Source organism: Aspergillus welwitschiae (genome assembly GCF_003344945.1).
Source record: "Aspergillus welwitschiae strain CBS 139.54b unplaced genomic scaffold BDQ94scaffold_1, whole genome shotgun sequence".
Lineage (NCBI taxonomy): Eukaryota > Fungi > Ascomycota > Eurotiomycetes > Eurotiales > Aspergillaceae > Aspergillus > Aspergillus welwitschiae.
The window spans coordinates 1,638,722-1,656,479 of NW_020798695.1; the positions used below are offsets into that span (position 1 = coordinate 1,638,722).

General features: G+C 50.2%; 6 protein-coding genes and 1 non-coding gene across 7 annotated transcripts; 2 read left to right on the top strand and 5 right to left on the bottom strand.

The window, feature by feature from the left end:
• Positions 1–342: 342 nt before the first annotated feature.
• BDQ94DRAFT_t9 lies at positions 343–432 on the bottom strand. Its single transcript has one exon. It is a non-coding gene; the product is annotated as a tRNA-Asp (tRNA).
• Positions 433–2,344: 1,912 nt separating this feature from the next.
• On the bottom strand, positions 2,345–3,798 carry BDQ94DRAFT_6866 (putative short chain dehydrogenase). The gene is made up of 3 exons (XM_026776315.1): positions 3,461–3,798; positions 3,067–3,405; positions 2,345–2,962 (listed from the first exon to the last, which is right to left on the bottom strand). The coding sequence occupies exons 1-3, from the start codon at positions 3,677–3,679 to the stop codon at positions 2,651–2,653; spliced, it is 870 nt and encodes a 289-aa protein (XP_026632615.1). The 5' UTR covers positions 3,680–3,798; the 3' UTR covers positions 2,345–2,650.
• Positions 3,799–4,856: 1,058 nt separating this feature from the next.
• On the bottom strand, positions 4,857–5,564 carry BDQ94DRAFT_133329 (uncharacterized protein). The gene has a single exon (XM_026764252.1). The coding sequence runs from the start codon at positions 5,540–5,542 to the stop codon at positions 5,375–5,377; it is 168 nt and encodes a 55-aa protein (XP_026632616.1). The 5' UTR covers positions 5,543–5,564; the 3' UTR covers positions 4,857–5,374.
• A 2,122-nt stretch (positions 5,565–7,686) lies between these two features.
• Positions 7,687–8,810, bottom strand: BDQ94DRAFT_165293 (aldo/keto reductase family protein; the record flags this gene model as incomplete). The annotated part of the gene is made up of 3 exons (XM_026770265.1): positions 7,687–8,149; positions 8,205–8,610; positions 8,684–8,810. The coding sequence occupies 3 exons, from the start codon at positions 8,808–8,810 to the stop codon at positions 7,687–7,689; spliced, it is 996 nt and encodes a 331-aa protein (XP_026632617.1).
• An 805-nt stretch (positions 8,811–9,615) lies between these two features.
• On the top strand, positions 9,616–11,064 carry BDQ94DRAFT_133333 (uncharacterized protein). The gene has a single exon (XM_026764253.1). It carries the CDS (start codon positions 9,717–9,719, stop codon positions 10,596–10,598), a length of 882 nt encoding a protein of 293 aa, XP_026632618.1. The 5' UTR covers positions 9,616–9,716; the 3' UTR covers positions 10,599–11,064.
• Positions 11,065–11,559: 495 nt separating this feature from the next.
• On the top strand, positions 11,560–13,597 carry BDQ94DRAFT_156234 (lysophospholipase family protein; the record flags this gene model as incomplete). The annotated part of the gene is made up of 3 exons (XM_026768600.1): positions 11,560–11,605; positions 11,691–12,354; positions 12,406–13,597. The coding sequence occupies 3 exons, from the start codon at positions 11,560–11,562 to the stop codon at positions 13,595–13,597; spliced, it is 1,902 nt and encodes a 633-aa protein (XP_026632619.1).
• Positions 13,598–16,684: 3,087 nt separating this feature from the next.
• BDQ94DRAFT_133335 (uncharacterized protein) lies at positions 16,685–17,194 on the bottom strand. The gene has a single exon (XM_026764254.1). It carries the CDS (start codon positions 17,105–17,107, stop codon positions 16,778–16,780), a length of 330 nt encoding a protein of 109 aa, XP_026632620.1. The 5' UTR covers positions 17,108–17,194; the 3' UTR covers positions 16,685–16,777.
• Between the last annotated feature and the right edge of the window lie 564 nt (positions 17,195–17,758).

Consider the following 17,758-nt stretch of genomic DNA (forward strand, 5'->3'; position numbering starts at 1 on the left):
ATGCAAACTTTAGTACAGCACTAATGGAATCAGTAGATTCTATGACATCTCGCTTTCTATCAGTAGTGCGCTAAAAGACCGCAAGTACGGGGCTTTCCTTCCAAGCTGACAATTCTGGAATCTGTTTATAATTTGAGAGACTTCGGTTGCTGAAATATATATTCATGCCACTGGGGAAGAGCTCAATATAATCTTCAATATTATCACGTCCTCACCTCTATCCTGTCCAGATAACAATATAATTAAGATTACGAAGTAAAAAAACTAAATAAAGCCTATAACAGTCGCAAAAAAGGGATCTTGACCCAAAAACCTAGCAGGTGGAGCAAAAACCAAAAAGATCTCCCCGACTGGGAGTCGAACCCAGGTCTCCCGCGCTTGTTCCTGTTAAGGATTGACAAGCGGAAATCATGACCGTTAGACCATCGAGGATTGTTGTTGTCAGCCTCTTTAAATTACGCTAAATCAGCTACCAATTCTTACCCTCAAAACAAGGGCCATTGTCCTCCGTACCGGTCCCATCCCAACCATGAAACCTACTCCCCCAGATGACGATTCGACTTCCCACACCATCACCGTGAACCATTCCAAAACTGGAGATCCCGATGTCTCTTCCTTTCACTTCTCCTTTCAGAAATCCTCTACCAATATCCGCCACACCACGAATGATTGTAACCGGTCACAAGAAACCCCATCATCAACGCTGTCGGCGATTGCAAAGTGTGGGCTCCATATAGGAACATATAACTGGATACCAATGTCGGAGAGATACGGGGAACATACTGCACGCAGACAATGTCATGCACACAGCGGCGGTGATGCGTTGTCAATGATTCTTTGGTTGATATTCCATTACTCAGGAATGTTGGGTCAGGCTGTTGAATCTAGTATCTAAGTAAGCAAGTAAACTGGAGCCAAATGAACCAATTACTAGACTTATGTGGATGGTGCGAACTAAATACTTACTTAGCTACTACTAGTAGTTAACTACTATAGGAGTCATGCTGACGATCCGGGGAAATATCAAGTGACTACCGAGACCGCATCATCCGGGGAAGGAGTATATACCAATGAGATGGTGATGAAGGAGAGGAACCCGGAAATGTCCGTGTGTTGGGGTTATAGTATACACACACACATTGAGAAGATCCAATCTCAACCGAACTGAACATCTTCTAATAGTACAGTAGTAGAAACAGGTGATTCCCTCCAACAACGAATTAAATATAGACGGACTGCAAGGCCTAATCACCACGTGAACTGGGACCCATAAACACTAATACTGCAATATCGAATAAGGGTCTAGATTATGTTCACAAATCGATCCCCTTGCATCTCGATCGAAGACTAGGCCGTTTAGGCGATATGTTAGGCATCAATATGTATCGATTTACCTTCGAATGACTGAGCCGGATGGATCACCAGACTTATTTCCTGGTCTTGCTTTTATTTTCTCTTTCTTTATTAACTTGAGTGGCTTGTTTGGGTTCGCTCGGCACATAGATCCGTCTTAGGCTCTCTTCCTTCTTACATCCATAGTAGGTATCTAGTTACTAGAAAAGAGAAAAGATGACTGTCCTCTCAGCTAATAATCCCCCTGTATAAGACCCAAATAGGCAATCTCTTTTGCTTTCTCGGCGAAGTCTGGTTTCATCTATTTCACTTTGCAGGTGGAACTAGACTACTAAATAGGCCAATAGCAGGTTATCTGCTGTTCGTGTTGTGTGAGTGTAGCACAGCCATCTCTATCCATACAATTCCTATTCGAAGTTGTACTAAGTACTGTTCGTATGAATCACCAGAGAATAGAGCAAGGTAGCGAGCGAGCGAGCGAACTTAGTAACTACCCAATTAAACCCAAAACCAAATCCCAAATCCAATAAATATAGAAATAGTTATCAGTCTATACATCAACCTAACGTCACATCTACCTCTTCAACCCTGGTTCAGAACCGTTCTAAAACGTATGCAGTTATGCGGGGATCACTAAAGTGGGGTGGGGGTGATTACCCCGGATCGATGGGTGGGGATAGGCAGTATGATGGGTCTTGGCAGATACTAGGAAGGAATCCATGATTAGGCTCAGCTTACGACTACTCTTACTACTTTTGCGACAGGGTGATTTATTCTTCGTGCTTCATTGGACTATGGATTGCTAGGCTCAGCTCAAGGTGAATTTTGTGTGGGGTCATGTGCGATTTTCCGGGGTGGTGGGATCTGCGCGCTAAGTGGTGCTATTTGTAACTTTGTTTTGGGTTGTGTTTTGGTCTAGCTTGCTGATGGGGACTGTTATTGGGTGGTGTAATTGATGGAGGTGGAGGGTGTTGTTTTATTACTGGGGGATCATGGATTCATATATCGGAGGAAATAGTAATATTGATTAACTAGGTAGGTAGGGATGATAGGTATGTATAATAGGTACAGGTACAGGTGGTAGGTAGCAGCTCTAGGTACTGTTCATCAACCCAATCATCCCGTTCAGACACCAAACGCTAAAGGGAAAGAGATATTGGCCTCCTGATGAAGAGCCAGACGTCATGATAAACCAATTGTGATGTGAAGTGCTCGCTTCCAATGAACGCCATGCGGTAATCAGAGTGCAGTATAGAAGAGTGATAGGAAAAGGAAAAGAGGATGACTGATCATGTCATCACCATGCGGCGTGACCACCGTCAATGCGGAGGTCACTACCGGTCATGAAGCTGCTGGCGTCGCTGAGGAGGAAGACTGCAGCACCGCGGTACTCGTTGGGTGCGGAAAGTCGGCCGAGCATGTTCTGCTTGGGCCACTCGTCGCGACGCTCAGGATATTGTTCGAATAACTTCTCAACCATGGCGGTGACAATGTACCCAGGGGAGATGGTGTTGACGCGGATTTTGTATTGGCCCCATTCGGAGGCGAGGTTACGGCCGAGTTGAATCACGGCAGCCTTACTGGCATTGTAGGCGGGGCAGATGAGACCCTAGAGCACCATGAGTCAGTTTATGCACAGAACCCCAAGAGAAGGAAGAGTCAAAGCGGGGAGGACAGGTAGGGCTGGTAACGGGTGACATGATGGGAACATACCCGATTGGCAATGGTGCCACTCATGCTCGCAATTAGGGCGATGCTGCCTCCATTCCCGAAGCGAATCATTTGCTTGGCGACTGCCTGAGCGGTCATGAACACTCCCGTGACATTCACCTCAAACATGGTGTTGGAATCCTTGGCTGTGTACTCCAGCGCGGGGGTCTCTTGCTGGATTCCGGCCGCCGCTACCAGACCATCCATTCGGCCTTCAGTGTTGGCAATAGTTTCAATCACGGTGTTCAGCAGCTCCGTGTCGCGCACGTCGATGCGACGGTAGTGAAGCTCAGTACCCAGTTCTTGCAGAGCACGCTCCTGGATCACGGCGAATTCGGGAGACTAGAAGAATTGCGCGTTAGAAGAGGACATAGTAGACTGCTTCTAGGTCACTTACGGGCTCATCCAGACGATCAAGAGCGTAGACTTTGGCGCCCGCTTCCAGAAGGGCTTCAGCTTGGGTCAAGCCAAGGCCACGCGCAGCTCCAGAGACCAAGACAACCTTTCCAGCCAGGCTGAACTCGGGCATCCTGGACTTGGAGCCGAGACATGGGCCATCCTGTACAACAGGGACCGGGGCGGGGGCAACGTCAGTGGTGTCGAAGGAAACAGACATTGTGGAGTAAGTGTAGAGTAAGGTAGAGTTCAAAGACAATTAGAATGGAGAAGGTTTCAGGTGTAGGATAGACGGTGAGTTGGGAAAGTCTTTAAGTTCTTGTAGCACGCGAGTCACTGAGAAAGCAGAGGTGAGCACGAAGAAGACTCAATTGCTGATGGAAGAGTTCTCAATGAGCATCGAGTGAGCTTCTTATACATTTCACGATGAGCCCATGGGTGGCTTCCTCAGGGGGAATGATGTTGGCCCAAGACGGTCATGAGGGCTCATGTGAGCAACTAGAGATTGGAACCAGCACCCAAGAAAGATTAGCTGCGAGGGAGAGGTGGATGCGGTCCAGACCCAGGGAATGCGTGGACGGATGGGGATAGAAGGGAATACAATTCAGGTTCCACCAAGTGGTCATTCGGTCCTCTCTATCGTGGCAAGACCTGCAGGCATCTTTCCGACACTGAATGTTTCTGTATATCATACTGCACGGCAGCTATCCCGACCAGACGATAATAGTATACGACCTTGATTAACGCATATCCCTAGGGTCACTACAGTAATAGTTACTGCTCTCTTCAATCAGTATGACATCTCAACCAGGAGTATTTCCAGTTTCTCCCCAGCAGTAACTGGGTAATGAAAGGATGTCGATAAGTAAAGAGAAGCGGGCAAAGTGACATGGCCAATGGGGATGCACGCCCGCGGATGACGAAGTTAAATCATCATGAAGTAACGATATGTCTTGAGGCCCATCATGAGAAATTCCCCCAGAAGCGTCGCTCTAACAGCATCATCCAAGGCAAATTTACGGCCTGACCGACACGAACAACGGACAACTGCCGGTCATGGCTTTCCACTGGAAGGGCCACTATTCGTGGAGTGCTCGGCTTTCTCTTTTAGGCAATCCGGGGATGGGGCGAATGGGGGCGCGGCGGGCGGAAAGAAGCTCCCCTCTACCAGTAACCAAAAAACTGGGGATGGGAAAAGAATGACCGTCAGGGTGACAGTTGGTCTGTCTCTGCCACTCCTGCTGATCACGGGGCCTGCCTGGGCGGTTCTGGAAGCTACATTTTATTCGGTCGAACATTCGACAGAGTGGTCACGCGTCGTTCGGAGATCATCCCGGATCCAATGCCAATCTTCCAGAGCCCTCGTCCTGCACATTATCAGGCACCTATCCGGGTACAGCATGTAGGGGTGTTATGTATGCATCACCTACATTGGAGATAGGGCCTTTTCAGTTGAGACGGTGGCATAGTATCTACTTTCTGTCTAGGTTGTTACTATGCATTTCACCTCAGTCTATACGTGGAGTGTGATCCTTTTTCCTGTATCTGCAGTACTACTAAGTACTTACTTTGCGACAGCAAGCTTATCACAGGTCCACGCAATCCTATTGGCCAATTGCTGGATCGTTTAGTTGTGGTGAGGATGGTTTTTGAAATTTGCAGTTCGTGCCAATTCCGCGGTCGCTAACATCCCCATCCCCATGGGTATCACTAAGAAGTATAGCGATACGGATCGAGGCAAGTCGTTTCATGCACTTGAAACAAATCAATATCTGATAGAAGTCTCGGACATAACCAACCACAATACCATGCGTATACGAGTCAGCGCATAGATGTTAAACCAGGGGCCACATACCCAAGCCCATCGAAACCACAACCATACCTTACTTTCCAGGAGGTTTGGATGAGGAAAATATTAACCACCATTCCAGGTACAGATAGATACATGGTCCCTGCTTCCCACGATGTGGTTAATGGGCCTAAACCAGATGTAGAGCAAGCAATCTGATCGGCCACCAGAAGCGGATCCGTGGGATTGCCGTGTGACCATCATATTTTTCTTCGCTGGATGGGAGGGTCTCATCCCTATCCCGGGGAGATGGACCGTGACGAGGTGAGGTGTCCCCATCTTTCCCTTCTGGGACTCCCGGGTGGCTTTTTCCTGCCTGAAATTAGGGGCATTTCGGCCCCGGACTTCTGCTACCATGGCACCCGCGTCTTCATCGGCGGCTGTATCAGGTCCCGTGAGCATTCTAAATTTCGATTATTGATTGATGTTTTGGAGCTTAAGCTTGGACTAATGCCCAATGACGCTCGTTCCGGTTCATGCGGTAGAATATGCTGGTCTGCCTGACAACTGAATCTTAATGGCTGTGCTATTGCTGGCCATTTGCAAGTTCCCTAGCTCGAGCATGGCATGAGAATAGGCTTGAATAAGCATTGGGTCCAGATGCGCCCATCGGACATGCGGCCTGCTTCCCTGTCGAATCCGGAGGATCCGGGAGTATAATCCGCAGAGAGAGCCTTTGCTGCATACAATTGTGCTCGTGTGTATTATGAGTACGCGTAAAGGCTATCGGAAGATGAATGTAAGTGAGTAAGCCTGTATTAAGTAGTCGATAGACAGAGTCGTTCAACAGAGTGAAAGGATCAAAATGCGGGAGAGACGGCAATCGGCAGCGGCAATGATCGACTCGAGGGTGGCAGATTGTTTAGGGATCCCCAGGTTCCAGACTCTCCCACGGACAGGCTGGAGAGTAACTGCTGGTCAGTGCGCGATGCGCCCCCTGGCGGGCTAGGTGTCGAGGCCCCAGCGGAATGCTACAGGAAACGTTGAGCAACAACCCAGATTTCAACCATATTACTTCGATCTTGATGAAACAACTGCTGATGCGGTACTCGTAATCAAGGAATTAACTTATATTAAAGCATTAACACCAGGTTATGTTTGACTGCGGACAAGCCACATCAACGTTTGATGCTATTTATTGTTCAGTGGAGTCCAGGAAGGCATACTGTAGAGTGCTTTAGAGTATAGTCCGAGGAAAAAAAATGAGTCGATATGATTTTTTTGGGCCTGTAGACGAGACCTCTGGGCCTAAGCAGAGGTTTCCTATCTGATATGGGGAGTGTATGTTCGGTTCAATTTGTGCGCACTCGTAGAAGCAGATGGAAGGCTCACCACCCATATTTTACAAATATAAAGTCTAATGTCTATCCTACAATTTCATTTGACCAGAGCCAAGGAGGATGCCAATATAAGAAAGGTGAACGTGATAGTGACTGAAGCGGTAGCAGATAATACAGTGGCTCAAAGACTTAGAGTTCTCGCCTAATTGCTGCTATCTATAGGCATCTACTATGTATAGATAGTGCCGCCGCGGGGGCGTGAGGCGTGTGACCAGCAAGAATTTCCCCCAACTCCCCACTGCCCCTTCTTTTCTCTCCCCGCGGCAGCTTCAACTCTCGATTGACAGGAAACCTTAACACAGGATACTAATACCTTATCCTATTACCGGTAAAAGTTCACTTCCAAGGTTCACTCCCCCAAGCCACCAACTTGCTACTCCGTCCCTTCCGTCTCTCATTCCGATTGAACTCCGGCATATGGCTGACGTGGCCTCGATTGCACAATAGCTGCCCTTGCGACTGGAACTTGCTTGCTGGGTTTCCCCCTCGTCTCTCATACCTACTATACTTCACTTCCAAGACCTGAGACAGATGCAATATACAAGAGCGATTACCATCTGCCCCACTTGAAACGGTACTGATTGTCTACTAACACCCAGTGATGAGATGCATCTTACATGCTAGAAGCTTCCATATGCATACATAGTTACTTACTTACTCCAGCCAGTCCAGACCGGTCGGCGTCTCTCCGATCGTCAGGTACGGTACTAACTGCGATTGTATGCTTGTCTGCCCGAGGTTGCTGGGGAAGCCGGATCTGGTGCTGTCACATGGCTCTTCAATCCGGCTTTTGGCTTCTAATAGATAACCTGTGCTCATTTGGGAGGCACAGTCCTCGTGTCTCGTCATACAGGGCTTTTTTGTGCAAGTTAATTGTCTGTTCAGAATTCAGATGCGTCCTCTGCTCCCCTGACAAGATGGCTATTGACCTGCGTCCACCGACTAACTAATCTACTTCATTGAATCATCACTTGAGATAGTAGCACTTGATGCTACGGAAGTGCCATTTGAACAGTACTACTATGGTAGCCACATATCCTATGTATTGACCGGAATGGCCCCGGGGTATCGTTCACCAGCTGGGGTGAACTTGGCCAATATCTCATCAATCTCCAGCATCTCTTCATCCGTGATATCAATTTGCGTGCTATTCTCCTCTACCCGCTCCGCAGTTGTGGCACCCGGAATGGGAATAATGGTTGGTACACCCGGGCGCCTGGAGAGTGCTCTCGTCCAGTTGATAGCAAGCTGCGCAGGGGTGCAATTCTTCCTCTTAGCGATATCTTCTACTTTCTGTACCAGCTGCATATTCTTCTCGAAATTCTCCCGCTGAAATCGCGGAAAGTCGAAAGAGCGCAACAGCGAGTCCTGTGGAAGGTCATCAAACTTCTTGAACTGACCAGTTAACATGCCTCTGCCAATAGGCGAGTAGGCAATGATCGGGATCCCGTACTGGGCGCAGGCCGCTGCGACGCCGTTTTCCAGAATATCAGTAGTGAACCTGTTCCAGTCAGCATTTCCCCTTTGCTCCTTCGCAAGAATATCAATAATCCTACAAGGAAAGCTCAGCCTCCACAGCAAGCACCTTAGTATACTTGACAGCTTCATGAATAGTCTCAGCCCGCACCTCCGACAAGGCAATACCCTCGATCTTGCCCGTCTGCACATACTCCTTCTCGATAAGAGCAAACGTCTCATGCATAGGCACGGCCGGGTCTCGACGAGCAAATTCGAACATATCGATCTTCTTGCGACCTTTCAGCTGTGCTATGCAGTTGTGTAGACTGCGGCGTGTATTCTCCGGCGATGCATCTATCTGGTGGGTCTCGGGGTTCACGCCACCCTTGATGTTCAGGACAATTTTGTCGGCATCTTCGGGGTATCTCTCGAGATATTGCTCTAGTAGAACGAGACTGTTGTATTCAAGTGGGCCGTAGTTTTCACCACCGTTCCAACAGGTACCTACATTGCCATTGATCAGCGCTGGTTAGATGGCTGTATACCAGCAAAGAATGAAGACACAAATGTTACATACATCCATTCTGAATTGCAGTATGCATGGCATCAAACGCCTGCTCTTGAGACGGTGGTGTCGCTCTCCAGGTTAATCCCATAAGGCCAAAGCCTATGGGGCCGACCTCCTTCCCGGCAATCTCGGGCATGTTGATTCTCAGGACAGTAAGGTTAGCGGTAGAATAGCAGAGCAGAGTTCTTGAGGAACAATGATTGTTTTTGTTTTCACTTTTTGACTATCTCGTAGAAAGACATCGCCGTGTGCATTTATAAGATGAGATAGCATGGCTACCTAACTAGTCCTCGGTCTTAGACATAACTCCGGTAGTTATTTCCGGTTTGCTTACCTCTTCTTCGGCGATGTTTGGGCGATCTTCAGCGGTCGCTCTTGACTTCCGAGTATTGATTGAGCAAGGTATTCAGATGGATTCTACTTTAGGGTTCAGTTGGCAAGGAATACTAGTTGGATACCCTTTCCTCTAACAGCCAGAGCCAACATCTTACCCCAGTATCTTCAGCGTTGCATTTTCGAAACCTCGATGCGTGCCTCTATCAATCTAAAATTTATCGACTGCTACCTGCATTGTGTCTGCGCTACGGATATCTGAGACGTACGGACTTGGATCTTAGAAAGATGCTACTAAAGGAAAATTAGCGGAGCTCTGGCCACCATTGGATCGAGCTTCATGGGATGACTTTCGTACATTATACATAAGAGCGGGTTTAAACTGTATGCCAGTCTTGGGAAAACCCGGAAGTCATGGAAATACGGTTGTGTCGTTCGATAGCTGAAAAGTCAAGTAGATGGAGGTACGATATAGTCTATCGCCAAAGTACTAGCGATAGAAGGCTACACTAGTTCATTTGAGTCATGATCCTTCTATATGGAAAACGAGGCTGTGCATGTAGGATCAGCCTATCTTTTCAGCCTTGCTTACAGGCAGCAGTGGGGCCCGGATAGGTGACGCATCTCTCGAGCCTCATTCTGCAAATTCCACCTTATTATATAAGACTCAATTACTTGCACTATTCGAGTTAAAAGACAAAAGAAACATATGAAGAGCCAGATAGTACGAGCATTCTGTACTCAAATACCAAACATGCAGCGATCACCCTCCGAATTCCTCACCTCTCCACCGCCTGCCAACGCTCGATGCCATCGCATTAACTTCGAGACTTCTCAACCACCACTCCCAGAATACAAAAACCTCTGCGCAGCAGTCATAGATAACGCGTTCACCGAAGAAGAATGTGCTGAACTCATCCGCATTGCGGAGTCCAGCACTATCCCTTCTGGCGATTCTACCGCGACACCTACCTGGGAACGCGCCATGATCAACATCGGAAATGGCAGGCAAGCGCTCGCAACTGATACGCGGAATTGCGGGCGCATTATCTATGATTCTGAGGATATAGCTGATAAGCTGTTGGCCCGGTTACTGCCATTTTCCAAGGAATTGGGGATTGACAAGATTGACAATCAACCTCGGGTGACGGGCCTTGCAGGGCGGAATAAAGCTTTTGGAATGACTCGGTTAAATGAACGGCTGAGGTTCCTCAAGTATGAAGGGGGGGAGTACTTCCGGCCGCATTGGGATGGGCTATATATGACGCCTGATGGAAAGGAGAAGTCGTACTATACTATTCAATTGTACTTGAATGGCAATGGGGAGCAGGATCTTGGGGAATTGAAGAGGGAAATGAAGAGGGCTGAGCGAGGAGAGGGGGAGGTAAATATGGATGTGAAGGGCGAGCTTCTGGGTGGAGCGACGTCTTTTCTACCCCGGTATGAGGAGAAGGAGAGGCATTTGCGTGTCTTTCCGAAGACCGGTTCGGTGTTGGTGTTTCAGCAGATGGATCTGCTTCATGGCGGGGATCCGGTCTTGAGAGGCACGAAATATACGATGCGGACGGATGTGATGTATCAGCAGTTGTGATCGCTGTATATTTGTTTTTACTAGAAGAAAGTTTAATTCTGTTAGTTGGTGTTCTTGTGTAGCTTTCATGTGGCTGATATGAGAAGACTCAAATGTTGGATGTCTGTCAGAGTAAGCTGACGTTGTTTCCGGCGAAGTTTTCCTCTAGTTGCATAGTTACCCTGCTCACCCGAAGTTAATTGCATTAGACCAGAAGTTGGACACGAGCGAACCACAGCAGAGCTGACTGCAGCAAGCCGTTGCTGCGCACCTCAGCCTGCGATACGAAGCTGACTTGGTGGGAGCGATCTTCTGGTTCCGTGGACTCCATCCGTCAGCTCCGGACCCACTGATCGCTGTGACATCAGGGTCCTTGTGTGAATGTATACCAGAGCCCTTGCGGGTCTCTTATCCCTAAGTAATGAGTACTAGTTGTAATGTAAATGCCTTAATGCGTTCAAAGCAAATGATTGACTCACAATTGGGGTGTACCATATGGGGAATTTTCGGAATCCAGCAAAAAGCCCAACAAGCAGTGTGTCGCCCAAGATCGATCCCGTGTGAACCATCATCCATGTTCGGCTTACCAACTTTAATCCTCAGCTACTACTCTGACTGCCAGTTCAGCTACGGAATTGCCGGTTTAAACCAGCCTCCACATGTAGTGTCCCGAACCATGGACTGCAATTCGATGCCATCTTCGTCCCAGACCCTCCAATCATCTATCAAAGATCCATGGTTCTTCAGACCGCCAGCAACGAGGTCACTATGATCACCACCAAGACTTCGCTACCATTCTTAATGCTTGAGAAGTAATGGCATATCTACCACCGAGGCCTTGGCTGCGCAGCAACCTTGGTCGAGTTGGAAATTCGAAGTGGTCGCTCTTTCTTGCTGTGAAGACGTCGGGGTGAGCTGTACTTCACCATCCCCAACCCATTGGCTTCCTCTAGAAAACAGTAGCCGTATATTACTTGCTAGCATGCAGTGCATAGCAGCTTTACTTGCCTTTGCAAGCATATTGTCAGGTTTGTCATTGTCATTCCCAGTTTCAATTTCACCATTGCACCCTTCCGCAGCTTCCGGAGCTGGTCTAACCACAGGGTTCCATAGGCGTAAGTGCTAGCTTCAACAATGAGTACGGCAGACACTTGATGCAGCAGCGCGCGCTACCAAATGCGCCTGATGGATATACACCAACTACGGTCGGGTGCTCTGCGAGTCGTCCCACTGTGCGCAGTGCGACAGCACTCTCGTCGAACGAATCGTCATGGCTAAGGACTCGGAGGAACAATACACTGTCGGCCATGAGAGAATTCTTCGGTCGCGTCAACATTACAGACTTTGACGCTGTGGGGTATATCAATCGCATCTCTAGCAACACCTCCAATTTGCCGAATATTGGCATTGCTGTCTCTGGTGGAGGGTACCGGGCTCTGATGAACGGTGCTGGGGCAATCAAGGCTTTTGATAATCGTACAGTCAATTCTACAAGCAATGGTCAGCTGGGTGGACTGCTGCAATCAGCAACATATCTGGCCGGCCTCAGTGGTGGGGCATGGTTGGTGGGATCTATTTACTTGAATAATTTCTCCACCATCTCGTCGCTTCAGACCTACGATCCTGGGGATGTCTGGCAGTTCCAGAACTCGATCTTTGAAGGCCCCGACGGGGATAGTATCCAAATTATAGATTCTGCAACCTACTACAGAGATATATATGACGCAGTGTCTGGAAAGGATGATGCAGGTTGGCAGACATCCATCACTGATTACTGGTATGAGTCCTAGCCCAATTCTCGCTCAGCAGCGATACTGATGCCCACCAGGGGCCGCGCGCTTTCGTACCAGCTCGTCAACGCCACCGCCGGAGGAATCAACTACACCTGGTCATCTATAGCTCTGACCGACTCCTTCAGGAGGGCAGAAATGCCAATGCCCGTGCTAGTCGCAGACGGCCGGTACCCAGACGAGCTCCTAGTCAGCAGCAATGCCACAGTCTACGAATTCAACCCCTGGGAATTCGGCACCTTTGACCCAACGGTACACGGCTTCGTGCCCGTTCAGTATCTGGGCTCACGCTTCGTAGCCGGATCCCTTCCCAGCAACGAAAGCTGCGTCCGCGGGTTTGACAATGGCGGCTTTATTATGGGAACCTCATCTACCTTATTCAACCAATTCCTCCTTCAAATCAACACAACTAGCCTCCCCAGCTTCCTGAAAGACGCATTTACAAGCATCCTAGAAGATCTCGGCGAAAACAGCCAAGACATAGCAGTTTACACCCCCAACCCGTTCTACCTCTGGGCCAATTCCACCTCCCCATCCGCAAGCCAAACAGTCCTCGACCTCGTGGATGGCGGCGAAGACCTCCAAAACATCCCCTTACATCCACTCATCCAGCCAGAGCGCCACGTGGACGTCATATTTGCCGTGGACTCCTCCGCAGACACGCAGTATAACTGGCCCAACGGCACCGCATTAGTCGCCACCTACGAGCGCAGCCTAAACTCTACGGGCATCGGCAATGGGACAGCTTTCCCTGCTATCCCCGACCAAAATACTTTTGTCAATGAGGGTCTCAATACGCGACCGACGTTCTTCGGGTGCAACTCATCGAATACCACTGGGCCAGCACCGTTGGTTGTTTACCTTCCTAACTTTCCGTATGTGACTTTTTCGAACGTGTCGACGTTTGATCCGAGTTACTCGGAGTCGCAGAGGGATAGTATTATCCTTAATGGGTATGATGTGGCCACGATGGGGAATAATAGTCGCGATGGGGAATGGTCTTCTTGTGTTGCGTGTGCTGTTTTGAGTCGGTCTTTTGAACGGACTAACACTACGGTGCCGGATCAGTGTAGCCGGTGCTTTGAGAGGTACTGCTGGGATGGTACTACGAATAGTTCGACTCCGGGTACTTATGAGCCCAGTACGGTATTTGATAATGCTGGGTATGCTGTAATGCCTGCTGTTTTCGCGACTACGATGGCTGCTGCGACTGTTTCGGCGTTTATGTAGGACGTTTCCCTGCTGTTTAGGGTGTATGGATGGTACAGTGTATGTGTAGTGAGATTGATAGGAACACAACAGTCAATGCATAGTAGGTTTACATGAAGAAAGTATATTATTGTGCAATTCAAGGCATTCCATGAAATGCAGGAGTGATTGACGTGCTCGACTCCGGATGAGGCAGCCCACTTCCCTCACGTGTCGCGTTACCAGGGGAACCACCGCCCGATCGCCCAAACAAGCAAGCGGCACAAACAGGAGCGTCCACTCGGGCGACTTCGATGATCGGCCTCCACTGCTAACTAGTCAACAACCACGCCAACTCGACCACCACCATCCCCTGCTTACTTTAACCCTGCATACAAGCTTCCGGGGTTAAAGCAAGTGATTGTTCACTTATCGCCAGTGGACGCACAATGAGCACGGCAATTCAGTACTGAGTCCCCGCCGCCACCGACACACCACAACAGAAGCGGGACATCAACAACACCACCTCCGACCTCCCGCGCGGTAGCATTTACCGACTCCGAATATTGATCAGCACACAATGGCTCGCGCAGCAGTCATCCCACAGTCGCCGCCCAAGCGGACGACGCGCACACGAACCAAGGGTTCGACGACCACTACATCTGCTAAACCTGCGCCCAAAACGACAAAAGCCAGGGCACCTAGCTCTGCCACCGAAGCGAGGAAAAGAGGCAGCCGGACCACAGCAGCAGCAAGCAAACCCGCGGAGGAAGAAGCGGATGAGTCGACAGACGATGAGATTGGCATGTTCTCCGAAAGGAAGACAACGACGGTAGCAAAACCTAAGGGCCGACCTCCGACTAAATCCACAACTAGCACGACCGGTCGTGGTAGAAAGCCCACGCCCACTACAAACGCGGAATCGGGCAGCGACAACGATGATGAGCTTGCTCAGTCTGACGCGCCAAAGAAGCGCGCTGGGAGACCGAGGACTAAGCCTGCGACGCCTGCAAAGACCGAAACCGCCCCAAAGACGCGAGGACGACCGAAGGGTTCTACAACAACAAAGTCGACCAAGCCAGTCGATCCTGTGAAGGAGAACACACGGTTGAATGCGAAAGGCTTCACGGACATTGATTTCTCTTCATCGCGCGAAGCACCCAAGCGTGTGTATATTGCGACGAACTCTGCGACCGCGAGATCGAACATGCTGCGTGGACCAGCGAAGAAGAAGAAGGTTACATTTCAGGATCCGTCTGATACTGCAGAAGAAGAAATGAGCGAGCCATCCCCCCCGCCGACTGCTGGAAGACGACGAGGAACAATAGGGCCTGGACGCCAGGCGGGTCTTGCGTCTAAGCCAGTTCGCAAACCTGCAGCGACCTCCGCTAAGGGTCGGAAGCCGGGAACGGCTAAGAAGGATGGTCCGAAACCTCTTTCGCCAAAGAAGGCAACGCAGGTCGCCAAAGCGCTTTCGTCGTATGCCGACTCGGATGGAGAGGATGACGAGCTAAGCGGCGACAAAGATCAGGTCAAATTTGTTGTCGACTCACCCCACAAATACGGATCAGAGAATACCGGCCTTAGTTCACCAGTAAAGAAGATCAACATCACTGGAAAGTTCCGGAAATCACTTGACGAGAATGGCGAGCCTCTGCCTGGCCCTAGACGATCGATCGACTTTAACGACACACTCCTTATGTCCAGCCCTGCTCGACGACCACCCCCTTCGCCTTTCAATTTCTCACTGAGGGAAACACCCAAGCGTGGAGCATTCGCTCTTCGCGATGACCCCAAATCATTATCGCAGCCTCATCTCTCCCCAACACATAATTCACCTCTCAAATTGTCGCCCAGGAAGGCACACTTGGAGACCCCGAAGCGAGGCAGCGTCTTTTTGGACAGTGGCAGGCCTTTGTCGCAACCCAACTTTACCCCGGGGCACAATTCTCCTCTCAAGGCGTCACCCAGAAAGGGCTTGTTCGGGGCGTCGTTCACGTCACAGGCCCATGCCGAATCCACGTCAACCCCATTGAGACACAGTGTCTCCTTCCTCCAGAGCCCAGCAAAAAGAATTGCTTCACCATTCAAAAGCTCGCTGTTTGCAAGCAGAGGCCCCATAACCGAGGATGATGAAGCTGACCCTAGAGAGGATGTGGAAGAACCTGCTACTCCTGACGTCGACGAATCGCCGCTTAGAATGACCGATTTCGAAGGAGCCAAGGATTTTGAGAGTGAAGACGAGCAGGTTGATGAAGAGCTGCCGGAGGGAGTGGATGATAACGATGCGACCAAAGAAATCGATACGCAATCCCCGGCCGTTGCAGAAGAGTCCGACGAAGACACTCTGCACGAAGAGGTTGATCGGGAGCAGACCATAGAGTATGAGGAGGACGACATGGGCAATGCGGCTGAGGACGTCACGACACATGAGGAACATGTTGATAGTGACGTTCCCAATGACCAGCATGTAGAAGAATCTGCCGACGAGCTGGTCGAGGCCACTGAGGAGCCTATGGAAGAGTTCGAGGAAGAGTTCGAAGAAAAGCTCAGAAACGACCCCGAGGAAGAACCTGCTGATGAGCCCGTCGAGCCTACGGAGGAGCCCATGAAGGAGCCTAACGACGAGCCTATGGAGGAGCCTATGGAGGAGCCTATGGAGGAGCCTATGGAGGAGCCTATGGAGGAGCCTATGGAGGAGCCTATGGAGGAATACGCAGAGGCAACAGCTGAAGAATTTGCTGTTGAGCCGACGGAGCATATCGATGAGCTTGTTAAGGAACCCATGGGAGAATTTGCCGAGGAGTCAGTGGAGCCACCCATGGAGGAGACCGAGGAGTCTGTCGAAGGAGAAGCGACAGAGCCTACCGAGGAACCCTGTGAATCTCCCGTCAAAGAGCTCGTTACCGAGCCTGACGTTGAACTTGTCAGAGAATCCGAGGCTGAGCAGACTCACTCAACGGGTGAAGATGAGGAGATTGGTGAGAACAGGGATCAGAACGAGCCTCAGGAACATACCACCGAATACGCTGAAGATGGCCAAGAGCTTGATGCTGAGGTTCCTTCCCCCGAAACTAGAGAGGACACCGTGGAAATGGAAGACATTTCCGCTTCGCAGCCCGAGAAGGACCTGAGCCCAGCAAAGCACAGTGAGACGCGTGAACCCATACTTGAAGACGAGACTTCAGTCGGACATGACCAGGAAAATGCCGAGCAGCCCGATCACGAGGCAGAAGAGCAGACTGAATCAGCAAACCCGGCAACTGAGAATGCTCCAGGTCCAGCCAACACAGGACTAAGAAGCAGCTTGGTTGAAGGCCTTGAGGATGTATTCGTCGAACACGCAGCAGCCCCCGAGCCTGTCAATGATGACCGCGATGGCTCGGAGACGGAGGACGACCCGGATATGCTGGAGGCGAGCGACGAGGAGAATGCTGCAGAAGCTTTTGACGACTTCGACGACGTGGACGACCAGTACACATTCGATGACAGCGAACCAACGCTCGTAGGCTTCGAAGCGACCGAGCGAATCCCACCCAACCTCGTTCCCATCCAGCCATACGAGGTCGAAGAAGCGGAAGATCCTTTCAGTCCTTCGCGCCAGGCTCAGAACGCCTCCAGACGCGTCCTTTCTCCTGTGCGTATCCTTGAAAGCCCTATCAGGCAAAGCCCTATCAGACGCAGCACGAGGAATGTTCCTACAGCTGCAGCAGCCATGGGCAATGGTACGCAAAATAATGTCGACCTCTCAGACCCATTCGTTGAGCACAGTCATGCAACGCCTCGTCGTAGATCCACTCGTGGACTAGTCTTCGACAACGCCCCTCGTTTCACACCACTGGCGCAACAGTTTAGACAGTGGAAGTCTAATAGCCCCGAGAAGGCGCAGGCGAGGCGCCCTCGTAGGGGAATCTTCTCTTTGGGGGGCCGCAGGAGGTCTAGCAACGTTACTAGTACCTCTGAGGTTTCATATCCTGATGTCTCCAGGCAAGCGGAAGCTTTATCGTCCGAGCCGCAAATTCCACAGCAAGAGCGGGAAGATGTCGATGCGCCTGAGGTTGCTGAACCTGAAGAGCAGGAGCCTGAAACAAATGATGAGCCAGCCCACGAGGAGACTCCAATGCCTGTTTCGCCTGTTTCGCCTGCGCCGCAGGAACAGAGCGAGGTCGTCGATGTGTCTGAGTACAATGAGGATCAGGAGCA